The sequence below is a fragment of the Condylura cristata genome, unplaced genomic scaffold (assembly GCF_000260355.1).
Source record: "Condylura cristata isolate star-nosed mole 26May11 unplaced genomic scaffold, ConCri1.0 scaffold00004, whole genome shotgun sequence".
Classification (NCBI taxonomy): Eukaryota; Metazoa; Chordata; class Mammalia; order Eulipotyphla; family Talpidae; genus Condylura; species Condylura cristata.
Genome location: NW_004567105.1, coordinates 15,196,577 through 15,218,217, shown reverse-complemented (window position 1 = coordinate 15,218,217; position 21,641 = coordinate 15,196,577). Strand labels below are relative to the sequence as shown.

General features: G+C 38.1%; 1 protein-coding gene across 1 annotated transcript; it reads right to left on the bottom strand.

The window, feature by feature from the left end:
* Window positions 1-2,803: 2,803 nt before the first annotated feature.
* Window positions 2,804-19,789, bottom strand: USP44 (ubiquitin specific peptidase 44). Its single transcript, XM_004675800.1, has 6 exons — window positions 19,708-19,789; window positions 10,213-11,707; window positions 7,464-7,659; window positions 6,444-6,552; window positions 4,311-4,516; window positions 2,804-3,417 (listed from the first exon to the last, which is right to left on the bottom strand). Exons 2-6 carry the CDS (start codon window positions 11,626-11,628, stop codon window positions 3,218-3,220), a joined length of 2,127 nt encoding a protein of 708 aa, XP_004675857.1. The 5' UTR covers window positions 11,629-11,707; window positions 19,708-19,789; the 3' UTR covers window positions 2,804-3,217.
* Between the last annotated feature and the right edge of the window lie 1,852 nt (window positions 19,790-21,641).

Below are 21,641 nucleotides of genomic sequence, written 5' to 3'. Positions count from 1 at the left end.
AGGTGGCATCCATATTAAGTGGGAGAAGCTTTATAATGTTACAGATAGATGAATATTCTGCCTTTATTTTCTTTGTAGGATTTTATACATTTTTCCCCCCTCATAGCTTTCCCTAGTATGATCTAATGGGAACATTGTATGGACTCCAAACTTCTAATATTATCAATATTAAAATCTCAATTTTTAGATATTTTGTCAAGTGGTAATATCTATAGGGAAATGTATTCAGCTTATTCAGTAAAACAAGGCATTTAAAATGAAAAGTGAAGAAAAAACAAGACAACTTAATCCATGTTTGATTTTTTTGTTGTTGTTGTTGGTATTGTTAGCCAAATTCTTTAACACTGCCCTTATGCATGAATTCTTAACATTACAAGTATATGGATTTGCAACATTTCAGGAAGTGAGGTACAGTGACACTTGTAGCAGCTTGAGAGCATAAGTTGAATGTAAGATGTATATTTACTTGCTTGAACTGAGCCCCCCCCACCAATTATTTAATACTGCTTAAATTTTTTTTTATGTAAGTGATTTGCTGGGGATGTTCCAACATAATTTCAAAACTGTTAATATATCAAGGTAAAGCTTTAATTCGTATATGCTTTAATACAGTATTGCCTCTAGGATGTTGGTTAGTATTTTAATGTTTCCTCATAGCAAGAGAAACCTGTGACTGAAGTAATTTATTATATATTACAAAGCTGCTCTTTCAGCCTTAAAGCTAGAAATAAATGTTACCTTGTCTGATAATTCATTTTTAGGTATATGAGCCATGTTTATGGTGCTAATTAATGTTCAGTACCTCCTTGGAATAAGTTCTCCATCATTTGTGCTGTGGCAGTGGCAGAACTCATCAATTCATGCCTGAGCATATATTAATAAGGCTTGGGTCCTATACCTAGGTCTTGTGGGATTTTGAATTTGTACCTTTTGTAGGAGGTACAGTGTGGTTATCTTGGTTTGTAAGTTCAAGAACTTCGGGTAATAACCCTATATGCGAAGAATTTTGGAGCTTTAGTAAGACTTCTTTAGTGAGCTCAAGTTTCCTTCCCAGGTAACTTGGATCAGTGGCATCACTGCCATGGGAATGGCTTGAAGGATGGGATCTTAACAAATAGAAAAGCTGCCACTTATGCTTGTACTGTTCACCTGCTAGCCATGTATTTTGACATAATTTGGTCATGTTTACAATGATGTACCTTACTGGTAACAAACAGTTTGTTGTTTAACAATAGTGCCTTTAGTAAATTATTTTATAACCAAAATGATTTTTGTTAGAATGTGAAAGTCAACAAAGAAATCTTAAGTTTTTGTTCATTGTTTGTTTTCTGGTATTTTTTATCCCATCAGTTTTAGTTAGGCTCATAGCAAATTGAGCTTAAAGTGATTCCCTTGACACCGTCCCCTCCCCTCCACAGCTTCCTCCATAATTAAGAAGGGCTAAGTCACATTTTTTCCCCTCATTTTTATGGTGAGATACGGACTGAAACAAGCAATGATATTATAGATAGACATCCAGCATTTTAAAAATGTCCCACTAAAATTAGGTTAACTATTACACGTTTAGTACCTTAGTAAAAAGTAGTTCTTGAAATTAAAAAAGACTAGACTCTGGTATCTTGACCACATAAATCTTTAATGAGGTATAATTGCCATAACAGTTGAGGTAACAACTTGCATAGGTATTTAACAAATGATTTTAAACCATAGCCATTGAATACTCAAGCTGTATTTTTGGCACAAGTGATTTGTCTATTCAGTGATAAATTCTCATTGCACTTCATGATCAGCTGCCACAGATAACTTACTCCCTGTAGTTTAAAGAAAATTTGCTAGTAGAGGTTTCAGTTTATTTAAAGATGATTAGTGAAAAACAATATTCTAACACAGTATTTTTAAGATTTCAACCTGCAAATCAGTTTATTTTACAGGTAAATGACCTTCAGATGGTTAACACCAAAATAAGATTTTGTACAGCTGACCTAAAGGTTGGTGAATTCTTTCTGAATAAGATTAAGTTAGCAGCAGAACTTTAAGAGAAATTATTTTAGGTGTATTAGGGAAGAGCAAAGAGTATTTCATATTATCTTTTTTTATTAAAAATTGAGTCTAGATAAATTTAAGAAAATGTCAGGGCCCACTGTTTTATCTGAGAGCCTCCTAGTATTCACATAATTGTAGCAAGAGTAAATAGTCAGGCTTTGGTCATTAGGAAAAAGATGCTGAATATGTCACCCAGTTGCCAACTGTGAATAATTACCATTTGTGCCCTATGCAGTTTTTTCCTTTCAAGACCGTTTATTTCAAAAATATCAAGATATGTATGATAATGGTACAAGATCTTAAAGAGAGCTAATGTTAATATAAAATGAACTTGTATCCAAGATAAATTGTATTTGTATAATCTCATACTGTTTGCTAAATTCAAATTTTTGATATGACTGCTTTATTACAATCTGGACAAACCTGTTTGCTGCCAAACTAAGTCCCAGCCATCATTTGTTTTTTTACGTCCACAGTTTTGAAGTCATTTAATCACTATTTATAAAGCTGTCGTTTTCATTTGTAAAATTTGATACACCAAATAAAGAACAATTACTAAACTTGATACATTTTTGAAAACTGAAGTTCCATTAACCAAAGTAATGTCTATTCTGAGCCCTTAATACAGTCTCAGGAATATCTTTGAGTGTGATTGATAAGTATTTAGCTGATACCTTGATATTTCACTTTCAGGGTAGTAGCTTAACTTCAATGGCCTGAAATGCTTATTATTTTTGGTAAGACTATTATGAAAGAAATTGTCTATTTTCCCATCTAATAAAAATTTATGTAGAAAATAGCTATAAAAGATAAATAAGAAATGTATAAAATGGTGCATTCTGAACTTCAGGAGAAGATTGCACAAATTCATGATATGAGCCAATTAAGACATCAAAATATAAAAGAGGTAACACAAGTCTGAGGTAAATGCTAAAAATTGGAAACACCAAAGTACTTGAAAAAGGTTTCATTACCTGTTAATATACATGTATTTATGCTTTGTCTCCATAAAAAGAATTTTGCTGTAGTTAGATACAAAAATATATAAACATAGTGTGCACTGATTCATAAGTAAAAAAAAAAAAAAACAATGAAGCTAAAATTATAAGTCAGCCCTTTAAAATTATAAGTCAGTATATATACAAATCACAAGAAAGCCCCACTGTCTTTTGAATCAGCTAAGGATTTCATTAGAAGAGGTATCAGCTTCTTCACTAGGATGTTGGTTGCCAGACAGGAGTTCTGGAGGCAAGAGTTTAGAATGTCCATTCTTGGTAACTCGTTGGGTGTAAAACAAGATATAAGCTTGGGCTTTGCATACTTCATCCATAGTGCACATGCTTAGCTTGGAATCATTGCAGTGTACCCAGAACCCTAGAGTGAAGCACAAAAAATAGACCTTAATGTTCATTTTTTTAAAATCTTAGAAATTTCTAGTTTAAATCAAAGCATGAATTTAAATGCATTTGTTTCAGTGACAACTAAGCTTTTGTTGAAGTAATTATCTAGTCAATTCATTTTCTTTTGTGAGAAATACAGCTTTAGGCAGTGTGTTTCTCATCTACCATTACCCTTGAAGTAATATGTAGTTACAGACTGCTTTATTCACCCAAGACTTATCTTTGCTGGCATAATCTTACCAATTAATGCTTTTGCTGCTAACCCTATAAAGCAAATATTTTACAAGTGTTCACAGTTTAGTGTTAATTGTCATAATGGATCACTGGGGTCTGCATTTTGGTTTTGTTTTTGTAAAGGGTTAGGGGGTTGACAGCAGGGATGAGACAGGAGGTAAAAAGAAAGTAAGTGGAACAAAACATTTGTGTTAACTATCAGTAAAGTACTAGAAGGATATCCATGGAGGCAGTAAGTGAAAATTTTATATGTTCAAACCTGAACTCAAAATGTTTATTCCAAATATCTATGATCTCCCAGTTCATTAAATGCCATTTAACAAAATTAAAACAGTAAATAGGACCTGCTTTTAGAAATGTGCCTCTTAGAAAAGCTAGCACTCTTTCTGAATTAACAAGATTATCTTTATCTTCTGCAGCACCTTAATAGTCAAAACTACTAAAATGCTACAGAAAATGTATTCCATTTCCTGCAAAACCCTCAATATTTTTATTAACAATATTCTGGAAACATTCTTGAAAAAGAACACTTCTTTGCTTAAGATGATTTTGTGGCCAATTTAAAAAATCATTAAAGCTTGAATTTCAGCTTCTAAGTGTAACCCAAGATAAGCTAATTTTTCCGATCTGTACCTCCTTCAGAATTATAGCAGTAGGCAGTGTAGTGTCCTGAGCCAAAGCCTTTCCCGTGGTGCATTACTACAGCAGATAAGTCATAGATAAAACATTCTGGCCTGAGGGATTTCAGGGATTCCCTGCAGCAATAGGGCTCCATATTTAAGATTTCTTCAAAGCCAACATGAACACCAATCTTCTCTCGGTTATTACGTCCAGACCACCTGTGAACAAATCAGGGTAAAATTAATCACAAAATCAAAAGAAAATAAAAACGTTCTAGGTTAAGACTGTCAATGAGCACAGCATACAAGTATCACATAATAATATAAATATAAAATCTTCAGTGCTGTAGTTTGCTATAAGTGGAGGAATTTTGTTTAGGCTTTTTTACCAAACAGGTAGTGTCAGATTTTAAAGTAATCACTCTTCTATAGTTAGATAGGAAGAAAATTAACTTTTAGAAAAGAAAATTATAACCCTATGGCATTTCCCCTCTTCTAACAGACAAATTCAAGGCACCCAAGGTTTTAATTCTGTCATAGAACAACATGAGGAAGGTATCCCTGAAGCTAAAATTTGTCCTTGAGACATAATCTGGACCCTTCTTCGTCAGGTGTTGAGAAAAGCTGTGTTCTTTAGATGCTGTGACCCTCTGTGAGTGTGAACACAACACCCATTAGTGCCAGAACTCAATGCTCTTGCTGCTATCATTATCTCAATTTGTGCATCTAATTAAGCATGACAAGCAATACTATACACATAGTATGGACAGGTGCTAAGGGGGGGAGGGTCAGAGGGATCATGATAATCTCTTTTAAGAGATACAAAAGCAGGCATAGATGCAAATATAGTATTACTGTACTGAAACATGAAGTTAGAACAAATAGCAACTTGAGAAAGTGAGAAGGGAATGTAGACAGACTTTATGAAGGAGAAAAATGGGAAAATGCTTATTAGTACAATGTAAAATGGTATAGGATGAACGTTACATCATCTGCTGGACGAGTCCCAGCTCCCTAAAGTGTTCCTCCTTGAACACACTATTTGTCCACTTAATATATGTTCTTGGCTACCTACTATATGAAGAGCTATTCTGGTCTTGGGGTACAGGGACAAAAAAGACAAGATACCTCATTACTGAGTTTCTATCTACTAGCAGTTGGAGAGAAGTAAACTACTAATTACAGAGAATGATGTCTGACATTAAGTAAACATAAGGTAATATAATACTGTGGGGTGGAGTGGTGCTTCTTTTAAATAGAATGGACAGGACCTTTCTAAAGAGCTGACATGTGAACTGAGACTTGAATACAAACTTTGCTGTGCCATGGAGAGGTTTTAGGCACATGTAAGTATTAATTAATACCTTCCAAATCTCTGACAAATCACTTTATCAGTTTGAGATACTTTGTACTTCTGTTTCACCATTATTTCTGTGCATGCCCACTTATATGCTCTCAACAATATAAAACAGCTTGCATTAAGAAGCAAACACAAGATACTTGCTGACTGGAATTCTATCAGCTTCAAGATGAAACTTAACAGTAATTATCTCTGGGAAGCAGCATTAAAAGGAAGAAAGATACTTATACTTTACCTCCTGTAATGTTTAAATTTTTAAAAAGCCCATGTAGTCCTTTAATTAAAAACAAAAACAAAAAAAAAAACAAAAAAAACCTAGCAGCTAGCATGAATGAGAAATATGGTCTTAGTATTTTTTTAAAATCATAGCGCATAAAGTAACTTCACACCCCCTGAGAGAACATAGTTAATACAGGTAATGAAACCAAGAGACTAACCAATAGATCTGCAAACATCTTACACAATGTTCTCTTTTTTAAACTGCTTTGAATTGTTGTAAGTTACAATTAAAATTTTACACCTAAAATGAGGCTAGACCTTCTATACTAAATCATAAGGAGACTTGAACAGCTACTCAGAAGATGAATTATTAAATATGGTGTCTGCTGGTGAAGACTAGGAATGATTCCTTTTATTTAAAAAAAATTAAGTTATCTCCTAGTCAAATGTAGAGTGTTGGAATCTAATCTATCACGTACATTAAAGTTTCGGAGCACTGTGAACACAAGGAACAATCAAGTGAGAAGGCACATTTGGCAGGCAGCTGGCAGTGCTGACACTACAAACCTGAATCTTTTGAGATGTAGTCTGAGGACCTGAGGTAGGTGGCAGATCATAAGCTGTTTCTGAGCTTCTGTGAGTACAACCGGTTTTGAGGAAAACCTTCTACGCTTTGCTGTGATATCAACGACAGAATGAGAACATAATTTAAGGATACAAGGAAAAACTGAGTAAGTTTTTGAAATCACTTAGACATTTACCATCAATTAAATATCTACTGGTGTTATAGAAGGGCATTGTCCTAGGCTAGGATAAAGCATGGCCTTGTTCTCAAGAAACATTAAACTCACCTTGTGAGCTAGAGAAGATAACAGACATGTAAAAAAGACATGTAAAAAAGTATATGGTTTAACATAATCCTGGAAAAAGGCAACACAATGATAATGTTGTGATATTTAAAAATGGATATGGCTATTCCAATTAATTATTTCTCCAAAAACATACTCTCCCCACTCCTCCCTGGTGGTGCAACAGGTTAAAGTGCAGCATTATGAAGCTATCCACAGCCACTGCAACACAAGTTCAATCCCTGGCCAGGGGGCTACCCACGTGGCACAATAGACCTCTTCTGACATGCCCACTGCTCCCTTCAGCAGTGTATTTCAGTAGATCTGCCTGTTCTGCTCCCCACTCTGTCTCTGGTGAATCCTCTCACCATCTTGCACCTATGGCTTGTCCCTAGTTCTTGAATGCATAAATAAATAATTAAAGAAATGTACTTTTGCTATTCTCCTTTGCTACTTTATTTTGTCTTACATATTAAATTTATTTTATTAATCTTTTCTTTCCACAGTTGGCTGGTAATCAAAAATTTTAATGTCATAAATAAGACAGAACAAACATATAGTTCATGGATGTCAATTATATAGTAGAAATATCTAGTTTGATTTCTTTTTGAGCCAAAAATATATTTCATTTTAAAAGTTTATTTTCATAATGATTACCTAAGTAATTTCAGCTTTCTCTTATTTGTGTTTCTCTTTGCTAACCTTGGGAAAGCAAAGTGAATATACAGTGTCTACTCACAGTTACACTGGTCACATACGTAGATTTTTCCTTCTAAAGCTTCAGTTTCTGTGAATTTGGCCAACATTTCAGTAACCAGACATGGCTGAGAAGCATTATCTTTTCCACTGCATTGATATCTTTCTGGAAATTCCAGTGACAAGTCCCAGAAAGGTTCTATGGTATTTGATTTGTTGTCACATGCAAGACATGTAACCTGCAAATAAACATCGTTGTTCTCAGATTATAATCCTAATGTCAAACATTTACTCCTTTCATGAGAGGTTACCACTAATAAGCTAGCTTTCCTTCTGAAAATATACCACCAGAATTCTGAGTAATTGGCTTTATTTTCTAGGAATTTTTATTATTTAAATTTTTCTTTCCAAAAGACTATTGAAACACTTTATGGGGCCCTCCCTGGTGGCACAATGGATTAGAGCACAGCACTATGAAGCTATCCTCAGCCACTGTAGCACAAGTTCAATCCCTAGCCAGGGAGGTGACCAAAAGGTGACCAAGGGGAGATAATGTATTTCAGTAGATCCTCCTGTTTTGCTCCCCACTGTCTCTGGGAAATCCTCTCACCCCCCACCTCTGTCCTGTACCCCAAATTCTTGAATGCATAAATAAGTCTTAAAAAACAAAACAAAAAACACTTTATGCACTGGTAGACATATATTTAGAAAGTCCTAAGGGCACTAGTCAAATCTGAATTGAAGTAAAAAACTACTGGGAACTCATTTAATTATATGTAGTGTGTGTTATACATATAAATATATGATGTGCACTTAAATGCCTTTAATTTAATATGTCTAGGTTATTAGACGTGAAGTTCTCCACCTTTTCCATTCATGTTTACTGATTTTTGTCCCCAAATCCCTAAAACCTCTTACCAGCAAATTTTTTTTCACTCCTTTTACTGTAATTCTCTACTGTTACATACAAGCTTGGCTTTCTGCTATATATTCCACCATCCATTTTTTTTAAAAAAACAGATTTTATAACCTTGTCTACTGCTAATTGCAAAAGACAATAAATGCAATGTCATATTCCCACTTAGAGTAATGATCACTACATTCAATCCTTACAAAATATATGAATCAAAGGGTATGGAGGCATTTACAACAATGTACAAAGGAAAACAGTAACTGGAAAGGGACAAGTGGCCTCAGGGAACTAATCAGCAGGATTTAATGTCAATAAACAGCACAGAATTGAAGACAGACTCTACAGGACCTGCAGTCCACATGTGAGGTGAACTACCGCCAGGCCTTTTCATATAGGCTACATTCCTGAAACAGGCAAAAAATGAGAAACCAGTTCTAATACAAAGTGTATATATAACAAATGGACATGAAGACAATACGGAGGTGTTTACTCTAGGCACCCAGTAGAGCCCGGGTCTGACTTTTTTAAAGAACAGTTTCTTGAATTAAAGAGAAAAAAGCAAGCCCAGCCCATCTAAAACTCCTAAGATAAGCAATTTCCTTAGAATTTTATTATATGCTGAAAAACAAGAGAGCAAAAAGCTGGCACAAGGATCTTTAATAATCTCAAAATTCATTAGTAAATGAAAAAACAAGTACCTAGTCACTCTCACAACAATGTTCACAATATAAAAGGACTAATTTCTGGAAAGAAATTTGTCACCATGCATCAAAAGCCCTATTCATTGACAAAGTAATTCTACAATGCTAAAGGAAATCATTAGAAAAAATGTTACTACTTGAATGTGACATTTTAGTGGAAAAATTGAAAGCTACAAGTTAACAATGGGGAAGTGGTAAAGTCATACACATAGGGTAGCCACTGAAATGTTGGGAAGAGGATATAATCAAATACTTTTAATGACTATGAAAAAATCCTTGTTATTAAATTTAAAAAAGAGGATGGTAATTAGGGGAGATCACATAATTAGTGGGATCACATAATTAGGAGGGAAATATGGATAAATACATAGAAAAAAATAAAAAGGACTGAAAGGAAAAATACCAAAATATTATATTTTTATATGTGGGTTGTGGGGTTATGGTATTTGGTGAAGATTTTTCTTTTCTTTAGCATAGATTAACTGTATAGACTTTCTATGGCTATGCATTATTTTTATTTATGAGTGTATTTTAAGTTTCTGCATAAGAAATGACAGGAACAATAACATCACATGCAAAACATGAAGCACAACTCTTACTTGCTCATTGGTAGAATGCAGAATCTTTATACTTCTGAAACATGTAATTTCCTCAAAAATTTCTGGAAAATATAATTTCCCTATGAAGAATTATGTTTGAAACATCACAGCTGTTTTTAAAAGCTGTATTTAAAACCATTTAGGAATATTCTAGATAAAATCACAACTACTTACCTTAAAATTTCCCTACCTACTTGTGCAAGTTTTCAGACCATCCCCACTTTGGTTTGATAACAAATTCTCTATGGATGTTCCTTAAATTACTCTGTGAATCAACCCACTCCACGCACAGCAGCATTTTCAAATCTATTCCCTCCGGGATGAAACACTCCTTGTCCCCTCAGAAAAATGAATGTGATATTAAACTAAGAGCCTCTGTTTCCTGATCCCTTCTCTCCACCAAAAAAATAAAAAAATAAAAATAAAATGAAGGAAATGAGTAAATCAGACAAAATGCTATCTTACTTTGATGAGAAAATGGCACTCGTGCTAACACACTGGATATATGAGGACCATGCACTTCTGGGATATCACTCTAATAAGTCAAAATGAAAATAAGATTCTTTTAAAAAGTCATACCTGACTAAGAAGTTGCCCATGGAAGATGTTATTCACAACATTCAGAACCTGTTTAATAAGTTTCCGCTGAGAAGTGGGAATAAGAGCTGGTAACCTGGTACCAGTTGTCTCTAGTTCATCTTGTATTTTATCCAAAAGTTCACAAAGAAATTCCTGAGCATCTTGTTGTCCATAACCACGAAAAGCAGGAATTAGTCTCCATACTGAGTGTAGCATAGCGAATGGTGAGACTAAGGCCCACTTTCCAGACCACATGACTTGGAACAAAATGTGCAATTCATGACAGAGAGAAATGTACTGTGAACTTGGCTCCCTTGGTTGAATAAGTTCCATTTTTCTGCTCTTTGAAGCCCCACCACTAAGTCCTGATGAAAAATTGGGGTGTCTGGAGCGAACAGAGCCTGTATCTTTTTCTTGGCACTCATTCATTTGATATACAGCGTCTGTGATTGGTGGATGCTTATAAGATGATCTTGTCTTATCACTGGCTGTCACGGCTAGCCATTGGTTCAGGTCTAGTTTTAAAAAACATTGTCGAAAAATAAGTAAATGACTCAACACTTGAAGGACAGAATTCATATAGCAAGTATTACCCAGATTTCTCAATCCTGTTACACCAGGCGTTACTATTGGCCTTCGCTGAACTGAGGAATCACTGGCTTTTTTTAATCTGACATCTTCTGAGGTAGACACTATTTTATCTTTTGCTGCTGATGCTAGGGTTTGGAGTGGTATGTGAGCAGGAACTATTTCGATAGTAGCAGATGGCACTGGACTTTGCAAACGTAAACTCTTTCTTGGAGGCATCCTTTCCAGTTCTGCTTTGACTTGATTCTCTAATTCTTGGCGTCTTTTCTTCACTTCTCTTTTTGCTATTTTTTCCTGAAATTGTTCTTCCAGCCTTTTTCTTCCAATGGGTGACTGTTCAAACCAAATTCGGAAGATTTTACCCATTAGTATCCTCCTCCTGTGCCAAAGAGCAGTATGCATTTGATCTGCATTTTGAAGCAGAGATTGGGAGCCATCGTGTAAGAAACAAGGATCATCACTCATACCCACAGACCTTAAAATTTTTCCACTACGAGTGGTGCAGTGATAATTTTGACTTTTGATTGCACTTAACGTGTTTCGTAGTAACTTCAGGTCTCCAGCTGTGTTATCATTAAGAACATAATCATCACAAAGGTAACAAAAAACATACATCTCGTTCACCTCAAAGGCAACAGGATGACTGCTTTCTTGAAAGTGCTTGAGTGCATGTTCTTCAATGTACCTTCCACAGGCAACATAGGAACAACTCAGGCAAGCCCATATCGACTCAGTTGTATTGCAGTCTACACAATGCCACTTCTGCGGGTTGAGGATGGAATGATCTTGAGCAAGCTGCAACTCCCCAATGTGTTTGCATTTATCCATTGTTATAATTTACTTAGTCTATCGGAGACGTACATAATCCAAACAACTCTCTGTTCATGACACTTGAAGCATCTGAAAACTAAGCAGAACACCAATTTTTAATACAAGAGGTCGAGTCTCAGTACTGTGAAACTATCCCCAGTCACTGCTGCACCAGTTCATTCCCCAGGTAGGGAGGTGACCCACATGGCACAGCAAACCTCTCCTGTCTTGCTCACTGCTCCCCTCAGCTGTGTGTTTCAGTCAATCTATCCGTTCTGCTCCCCACTCTGTCTCTGGTGAAACCTCCACCCCCCCCTCCACGCACACCTCTGACCTATACTGCATTTGTTATATGCACAAATAAATAAATCTTTAAGAAGTATAAATAGGGTATTCTTCCTGGAGGAATTTTATAAATTCACTACCTTTTCTTCCAATTTCTGGGCTGCTTGTCATAATACATTTCTCCCTTTTCTCTTGTTCTAGACTACTCTAGTCTCACCGTGCATTGAAAGGATACATACACATTTCACCTTCCTTTCTCTGAAAGGTGGAGTTGGAGGGGAGGAGTCGCTTTAAAAGTTTTGTTTTTAATTTTCTACTACCATCTAGTGGTGGAGACTGGGGACTGACACTTTTCAGTGGCTGTGCATACAATTCACCCATCTGACAGTTTTCTTTTTATTTATTTATGCGTACAAAAGCTGGGGTGCAGGCCAGATAAGGGGGGGAAGGAGAGTGAAAGGATTCACCAGAGACAGAGTGGGAAGCAAAACAGGTGGATTTACTGAAATACATTGCTGAGGGGGGCAGCAGGTGAGACAGGAAAGGTCAGCTGTGCCATGTGGGTAGCTCCTTGGCTGGGGGATTAAGCTCATGCTAAGAGCAGTTTTAAAACTATACTTTCTCTTAAAAATTGGGGCTGGAGGGCACTCCCTGGTGGTGCAACCAGTTAAGACACATCACTGTGAAGCTAGCTGCAGCTGCTTCAGCACCAGTTCTATTTCTGGCCAGCGAGGTAACCCACATGGCGCAGCAAACCTCTCCTTGTCTCACTCACTGCTCCCCTCAGCAGTGTATTTTCATTACATCTGCCTGTTCTGCTCCCCACTCTGTCTCTAGTGAATTCTTTCATCACCCCTGCACCTCTGGCCTGTACCCAGTTCTGTGTGTGTAAGTAAATAAATCTTAAAAAAAAAAAATCACTGAAAAATTCTGTAGAGAATGACATGGTGATATATTCAGTATGTTATTGAGGGATTTCAATGGCAGATTGAGGAAGGATGACAGGTTGAGACTCTATACTAGTGCAGACATTACAAGGAAATTAAAGCTGTTGCAGTGCTGAAGCAAAGATGAGGACAGAGGTAGAACTGTGCTTAATGGTGGGGAAAGAGATAAATGATGTTTAGTAAGTATTGGTGGAAAGAAGTGATTCAGAATGGAAAAAAGGAGAAGAATCTGGGGTTCTCCTACGTATTTTTTATTTTAAAAGGATAACACGAAGAACAAAGAGGTGATTTAGACATTTGTTTCAGCATATCAGACAATAGTCATTCAACTTCTTGTACAGAAAAATAGGAAATGACATTAATTTACATTCAAGGAAAATAATTTCATTCTGACATTTTAAACCGAGAGAGAATATAAATATATAAACAATTTATTCTGGGGTTACCTCTGGGTCGTGGAAAGGCAAATTATCTTATTTTCCTTTTCTCTATCCATATTATAATATTCAAAAATACAAAAGTAATGACATGTCACTTGTATAATAAAATCAGTTTTAAATGGGAAAAATGGTGCTCTGTGCTAAGTCATACACTGGCATCTTTACTCCCTTCTCTATTCTGCAAATACATTTCCTTGGTTACAAAGAATTTTCCTACCGAGACTAGCTGATTGGAAGTCAGCTGTACTATTAATACTAGGGGAATATGATCCTCATCAATAAATTGATGAAAAGGTCCTTGACCTTCAACAGGAAGTAGCCTATAATTGAACAGTATGATTCTCCATTTGATGCAAAATGGTGCAAAGTGTGAACCTATGATCAAATAATGGGGGAGGTTTCATAGCAAAATGGTGAGAGGACATACTCTGGAATGCAAATGCCCTAGTTTAGCACTTGATCTCAACACTTTATGCTCTACATACCTCAGTTTTCTTACCTGTAAAATAGCAGTGGTAATAATACCAACAGGATTGTTAGGAAACTTCAAAATTTATATTTGTAAAGCACTTAGAACAATTCCTGGCATGTAAGAAAATCACCCTCAGTAAATCTCAGCTGCCCATAATCAAACTAATAATGTTACTACTAATATTATAATAAACGTTAGGTTCCTTTTAGTATAATCACTTTTAGCTAGGGGTTGTTTCTTAGCTAAATGTATATTAAGTCCAACTAAGGTGCGAACTTATAATTAAAATGTTAGCTGAGAACTAAGGTCTGACCTCTCCCAGGGGTATTTGCATTTTAAAAGGGTATCCCTCAAAGATAAAATCTTTTTAAAAATCCAAAAAGGGAAACCAGAATGGTAGAATGACAGATCATGAGATTAATATTTTAGAGCAGGGGCCCCCTTCCCCTGTCTCCTTATGAAAGAAACCAGTAGGGGGTGAGCGACCACGGGAAGGGCAGTTGCTCGAGAGCCCAGCCACTGCCCCAGCATCTCCAGTTTGCTCTGCGGCCTGAAGCCAAATGAAGCGCAGAAGCAGTTACTAGGGTACCCCTAAAGGGGCCTCCTCACGCAAAGATCTAAAAGCTTGGAGGAAAAGGAAGGGGGATGGGAGTATATTCCTGCACTTCCTATTTTCCTCTACTGGGTTCAGAGCACTTCTTTTCATTTGCTAATCCACTGCTGAGCTGTGTATGAAGTCTGGCTCCAGCAGGTTGATTAGTGACTTCTGGCAATATAATCAGTTACAAGAGAGAGAAAATATTTTTGCATCCCCTCATATAGATTCTGATAAAATCTACCTGTACCTATATATTATAAAACCATACAAATAGTCAACATACTTTAATCTGAGATATAGATTAAAATTAGAACTGTTAAAATAATTTATACTGTATTTTTCTTAAAGATTTGTTTATTTTATGCATACAGAACAGAGGTACAGGCCAGAGGTACAGGGGTGGTGAGAGGATTCACTAGAGACAGTGGGGAGCAGAACAGGCAGATTGACTAAGCAGCCGGTGAGACAGGAGAGGTCTGCTGTGCCATGTGGATCCCATGTGGATCCCCCTCCAGGATGGGGGGCTTCAACTCGTGCTCAAGTGGCTGTGGCTAGCTTGCAGTCCTGCGCTTTAACCGGTTGCACCACCAAGGAGGGCCTATGCTATAACTTTCTAATATAGTTAACTTTCTGCTCTATAAATAGTGTGAGGCTTCTTATTGTCATTCTTCACTGCTTCTGGACAACAATTTTTTCCCCCCAAAGAAAAACATCAAAGCTATATTTACTGCTCATGCCATATAATGGAGCAAGCATTTTCATGTTTAAAAGTTCTCTCAGTTGATCTCTAATATAAGGAAATAACTGCATTTGACTTGGTGAAAGTTAAGTATCTTTGGGCCTCCCTGGTGGTGCAAGGGGGTAGGTAAGTTTCAGTACTGTGAAGCTATGGGCAAGCTCCTACTGGAGCACGAGCTTCATTCCTCCCACCCCCAAGAAGCTAAAGCTTTCCAGTCTAGCCCACTGCTCCCCTAAGCAGTGTATTTCAGTTAGTTCACCAATTCTGCTCTCCACTCCACTCGTCTCTGGCGAATCCTCTCTCTCTCTCTCTCTCACACACACACACACACACACACACACACACACACACACACACACACACACACACACCCTCACCCCTGTACCTCTGACCTACATCCCAGCTCTTGTATGTATAAGCAAATAAAATAAATCTTTATAAAATAAATCTTTTTAAAAAATGTAACAGGCACCTGAACAGGTATGAGCTTATTCTTCTGAATCATACAGTGTTGGAAGCCAATGTGATCTCAAAAATAATAAAAAGGCTTTTTATTAAAGTCTGGAATATGAAAAAACACAAAAAAATAGCCAAATTACTATTTAGAAAGGTATCACAGAATGACAGAAATGGCTAATACACATAAGAAAAACTAATCAATATTTAAAAACCTGAGTTGATACTAAAATAACACCATTATGTTCTATTAAACTTCTTTTTTTATAATTAATGAATAGTCATCACATAACATATACATTTGATATAACTACTGGTGTTTTTTATGCAATTTTACAATTATTGTAAGATTATTTCATAGTCTTAAAAGACTACAAGATAAATCTAAACTGCTTGGCAAGGAACATTAAGAGCCTTCCAATTTGTGGAACAATATATACTTGTCCCCTCTTAACAGCTAACCACTTCCAGACATCTTTTGTTAAAATGTTTTTATATATGTGACCATATGGTGACTAAGTCTGATTTTTAAAACTTTTCAAAACTGGGATATGAACAATTGTTTCATAGGAAACATTATGTATGTATGTATGTGTATATATACATATAATACACAATTACTTCAAGAACACAGTGAGCATAAAGTAATTATTTAAATAAAATTATGTCACAATAAATATCTTTATCCCATTAAAGAAAATCCTCTTGAGACCCCACAGAGGGATGGTTATTAAAGAGCAGGCATATGTTGGATCCTTATTTTAGCAAAGATAATTTTTGTAACAAAACTTATTTTTTCTTTTAATAGTACCAAATAACCTAGACTGATCCTATACGGGCTAACAGAAGAATGATTTGCTATTTTCCATAATAAAAGATAGGAGGAAATAGGCCTTAGGAATAACTAACCAAGATAATCTTTGCATGCATTTGGCTAAGAATGAAAATAACTTTATCCATTAAGTAATTAGGGCAAACCCTACCCGTTCCTTAGGAACCGTTTTCAATTTTCCACTCCTTTCATGGACCCACCATAGTACTCTGTCCTCTCAAGAGCTGTCTGTAAAATGTCAAGGGTCAAGCATATTGCCTGGTACACATAGAAAGGGTTCAATATTTTTGAAAGAACAAATTATTGAGTAAATGAACACAATGGGCTCTCAAACACCCCAGCTCCCTCTTAGGTATGCTATTATGCCTGTTTTGTGCTTTGGCACCTCTCCTCGTCAATCATGATGTATTCCCGTTCCTTTATATCCCTAGAAAGGCCCTGGCTATTCTTTCTTCCTCTAAAAGATATAGAATCTGCAACTACCCTGACCTCACTTGAAACAAAAAAGGATACCATTTTCTTCTGGGCTTGCTTCATTTCATGTCTAACATTCTTGAAGCACAGAGTTTGAATCTAGTTGATTTTCTAAGAAAAGTTATTCAAAAATCATGTTCTGACTCTTCATTACTTAGTTTCCTCATTCATCACTATTTACAAGTATTTCATTCATAGGCAAAATATTTTCCCTTAAGTCAAACTACTATACTTCTACTCCACCAGTTAAATTCATAACAATGAGGAAAACATTCACAAAAATACAGTATTCTACTATGGGGCTAATAGACTGAGTTCAAATACCACGTGTAAAATGCCTAGATTCTATCATTCTAGAGTCTTCATGATTGGCCTAACAAATACATTCTTGGATGCTTAGAAAATTCAATTTTTCCCTTGGCATACAACACTCCATTAAAAATAAATTTTTATAGTAAAATTTTATGTCAGAAAGAGCTGTGAAAAGTCAAATGCATGCTGAGAATTATTTTAATTTTTGCCAGAAAGCCAGTATTTATAGAATCCGTTTATATTTTAGTTATTTGTCATATATTAAGGTTGGGCCTAATGGCAAAACTACCTCACATTACTGGATCCAGAGAATGACTGGGCATGTGTTTGATTAGGCTTCAGTCTCTTCTAACCTCTTTCAATCAGACAACTCCATCAGAATCTGGCAACCACGTTTGTTCTAACATTGCAAAAAGGAGAAAATCTTCAGCGGTTTTTTTTTTCCTATACTATTCAATATTATTCCTATACTATTCTGTACTATTCAAAAATCCAATTCAACGAATATTTAAGGACCTTAAGGATCATCCCCCCACCCGCATGTAAGCAGTTAGCCAGGTGCTCGGGATATAAATAAAATACAGGCAGACTCTGCCCTCACAACCCAATGAGCAGAAACTTCTTTGTGTACCATCAATGGTATAAACTCAGTAAGATTCAAGAGTGTAGAGGAAGTGTGGTAAAGGGCATATGCGCTACTTTACCCCTTTCTTTTGTGGTACAAAATGCGAGCAAAGTAGGGGTGCTAAAGAAAATTAGATTGAAACAATATTTTCCATATATTCAACCTAAATATATCCCCAAAATTTTACCATTGTATATTATATGAAAGAACTACTCTATTAGTACTTAAATTTTTTTCCTTAAAAAAAATCTGTGACCATTAATATTTTGGATAAAAAACAACTAATACACAGCCACGCCAGCTAAAACATTTCAACTTCCGACTCTGTCTGCCCTGAGCTGTTTAAGAGTACCTTCTAAATTTCAGTAGGGATAGTGATCAATACTAGGTTAAAAAAATCTGTCACCCACTGCAGAAATGAATGACTCAGAAACAAGAAGTTAGAGAAATCGGAGTGGTAGTTAAGGAACTAAAATGTCTTTTAAATACCTCAAAATTCTAAATCAAGGCTAAAACGACTAGAGTTCCAAGAATACAAAGTTTTCGTCTCTTTTAAGAGAACTGAGTGTTGAATTTCATTGAAGTTATGAAAAATTACACAAACATGTACTTAAGACATGTTTGGCTTTCCGAATTCGAGCTCAGTAAACTGCCAATTCTTTTTCCTTGTTTACACGGAATGCTGGTTTTGAAGACAACTCAAAATGGAATTCCTGGCACAATGTTACCACCCCCTACTTCTACCCCCCTTGCAGCTACTTAACAGATAATAAGGAATTCAAGTGCCGGGCCTGGAAGTCGTATTTCCATGCAAATTTCACCACCCCGTTACTTACAAGCTATGATCATTAAGGTTTAAAAGTGGGGAGGGGGTGGTCGCTGGCCGAAAACTCGACTGTCTCAATAGTGGCAAATTTGTCTTACTTCCTAAATTAAAACTGCAAGAAATTATCCAGTTACCAGTAGAATTTATAACAGCTCAAAATTGCAGTTGTAACAATTACATTTCACTTTTTTTTTTTTAAACGAGGGACGGGGGGATGTCGTTCTATCACCTCTTCGACATTAAAAAATGAGCAGTCTTTTTTTTTATCCTCTTATGGTGACACTTTTCGTCTGCCCCCCCCAACCCCCACCCCAAAGAGTTTTTTTTAGCCTTTTAGCATTCCTTTCTCGAGGGCCAGTGGAAATGTTTTAGGAAGCTGGTATTCAAAAACCGTATCTCTAAGCGGCAGCAGGTGCTGGGACCCGATCGATGGAGGGGCACCAAGACATTCCTTTTAAACGGACTTATCAATAGACTCGCCCTTCCAAAGCATCCCAGAGGCTTTGCGCATCACTTAGCGGCAATCCGAGCCGGTGTTAGAACGTGGTTTTATCTGGACGATGCCAGCTCCGCAGAGCGCCCCAGCCCGCACCAGATTCGCGAACAGATTCGCAAGCACGTCCCCTTCACGCTCGGAACGCGGGTTTCCCTTTGCATCCCAAGCTCCCCGATTTCGCCCCTTCTCCCAACTCGTCCTCCATCCCGCCCAGGGCAGAGCGCCTACGCCGAGCACCCAGCGCCGGCAGACGCGGCTCCTCGCAGCATCTCCGCGTGTTAGCGGGTAGCCCGGCAGCAGGACACCGGCCAGGGCATCGCACGACCCACCGAAAGTTCCCAGAGGCGCCAATTCTAAATTCGCCGGACCCGCCGCCGCTGTTGCCGCCGCCGCCTCCGCGCGCCCCTCGGCTCGCTGCCCGCAGCCCGTTCGCAGCCCCCACTCCCTTCCTGGGGACCCTCCTCCTGCACCCTAGGCGGCAGGAAAACGCCGCCAGGTGCCTTCGGGTCCAGGGGCTCCCGTCGGACCTCCACTCCCGCAGGGAGCCTCGCTCAGTCAACCGCCGCAGCCTCACGCGCCCCTCACGCACACTCACCAGCCTGAGCCCGAGCGGCCATCTTAGCGCTCGCCCCCAGAGCCCCCAACTCCCGCCCCCCGGTTCGGCGGCGGCCGCGGCGGCGGCGGCCCGGTTGGGCGGCTACGTCAGGGGTGACGTTCTACATGCCCCGCCTACGGACACGCCCACTCGCTGGCCCCGCCCCTGCGCCTTCGGAACGCCGGGCGGGCGGGTCTCTCAGCGCTGCGGCTGCGGACCCGCGCGCACTCGCGCGAGCTGGTGGTCCGCCCCCGGCCTTCACCCTGAGGTGGAGAGATGGACCTTCCCCAGAGCGGCTCAGCACAGCCGGTAGAAGCTTCCTTCCCAGGTGGGCTTCGTACCTGTCTTAACCTTCCGGGCCGGGAGGATACAGTGTTTAACCTGAGTTTGTGCGTGTGCACCGTTCCCGGGCGCCGTCGCTCGGTTGCTGAATGCCTGCGGCGCACACGGCGAAACACCGGTTCCGTTATCCTCAGCCTCTGCCCGATTTCACGTAGAATTTCTAAGAGAAAACTTCGCCTTCCTGAGGCAGCTGGTTTAAGCTCAGGCGGCGGTGACTGCCTTGATCCGGCCTCGGCAAACCGCAGCCGGCAAATAAATGCCTTAGTGGGACACGAGAGCACACTTCTGTCCAAAATTACCTTACCTGAAATGGACAATTTCCGATAAGACGGTAGATGCAGAAAAGAATGGCAAAGACTTGAGAGAAAACTATGAAGGGGTGTCCTACGGGTACATGAAGTTTAACCCATTAACATATATCTGGTTTTTTTACTCTGTGCTCAGCTCTGAGCCATTTCCACTTTGGGGGAGTATGGAAAGTGAAGACCCCGTCTTCCTAAGGAAAGCTGGAAGAGACAGCAGGACAAGTGTGCAGAGGAAATACCCTTCGACCGAGTACAATAACATACAACCTACGAGGCAAGGCCAAACATTATCTTTTAATCAACTGTTTCATTTTAGGGACTATGTGGGACTATGTTTCAATGGTATGACTTTCTAAAAAGGAGCCCACAAAGATGCTACATCATCCAGCTAACAAAAATGTGAAAGAAAAAATGTCTTAACCATAGGGAAATGGCTAGTTAACATCTGACTATTAACCCTGGCATATTTATGTAGATAACAAGGTGGCAGCCATCTATCTAATCAGTTCTCACTTAGAAGAAATACCCAAATATGTATGTGAAGATTAAGCTGCATATAGTGTTAGGCATTCAGCTTTTCAGGATAAGGGATGAGGGCCTCCCTGGAGGCACAGTTAAAGTGCCTGTGAAGCTATAGAGGCCACTACAGTACTAGACTATCCCCGGCTAGGGAGGTGACCCACAAGGTGCAGCAGACCTTTTCTGTCTTGCCTCAGCAGTGTATTTCAGTCAAGCCCCATTTGTTCTGCTCCCCATTCTATCTCTGGTGAATCCTCTCACCCCTGCACCTCTGGCCTATACCCCAGTTCTTGTATTCATATAAATTTAAAAAAAAAAAAGGATAAGGCATGAATTTGCCTAGTTTAAATCTCATTTTGGGCTTTTCTAATTCTTAAGTGCACAATACTTTCTGACTCAGTTCTGTCCCCAGTGTATTTTCCCCCACTCAAAACATGCATTCTGTCTGGTAATCTTCCTCACCACTTGACTTTCTAAAATGCAAATCATGTAAATGTATTACAAGAGAGCATCTCCTAAGTGGAAGAATTTAATCTAATTAAGTATTTCTGGGATGAGTATAGTTTTTCCTGCAGTTACTAGAAAGTAAAGGTCAAACCCTGGCTTTCCTTTTTTAATATCATCAGACCCTTTTAAAATGTTTTGTAAACTCTTTATCAAGGTTCTGTCACCTCTGGTCTATTATTTTACTTTAAGTAATTCAAGCAGATTTTGTGTGAGACTCAGGCAAATTGGAAGGCTGTTCTTCTCAAAGGTATTTAGAATTTT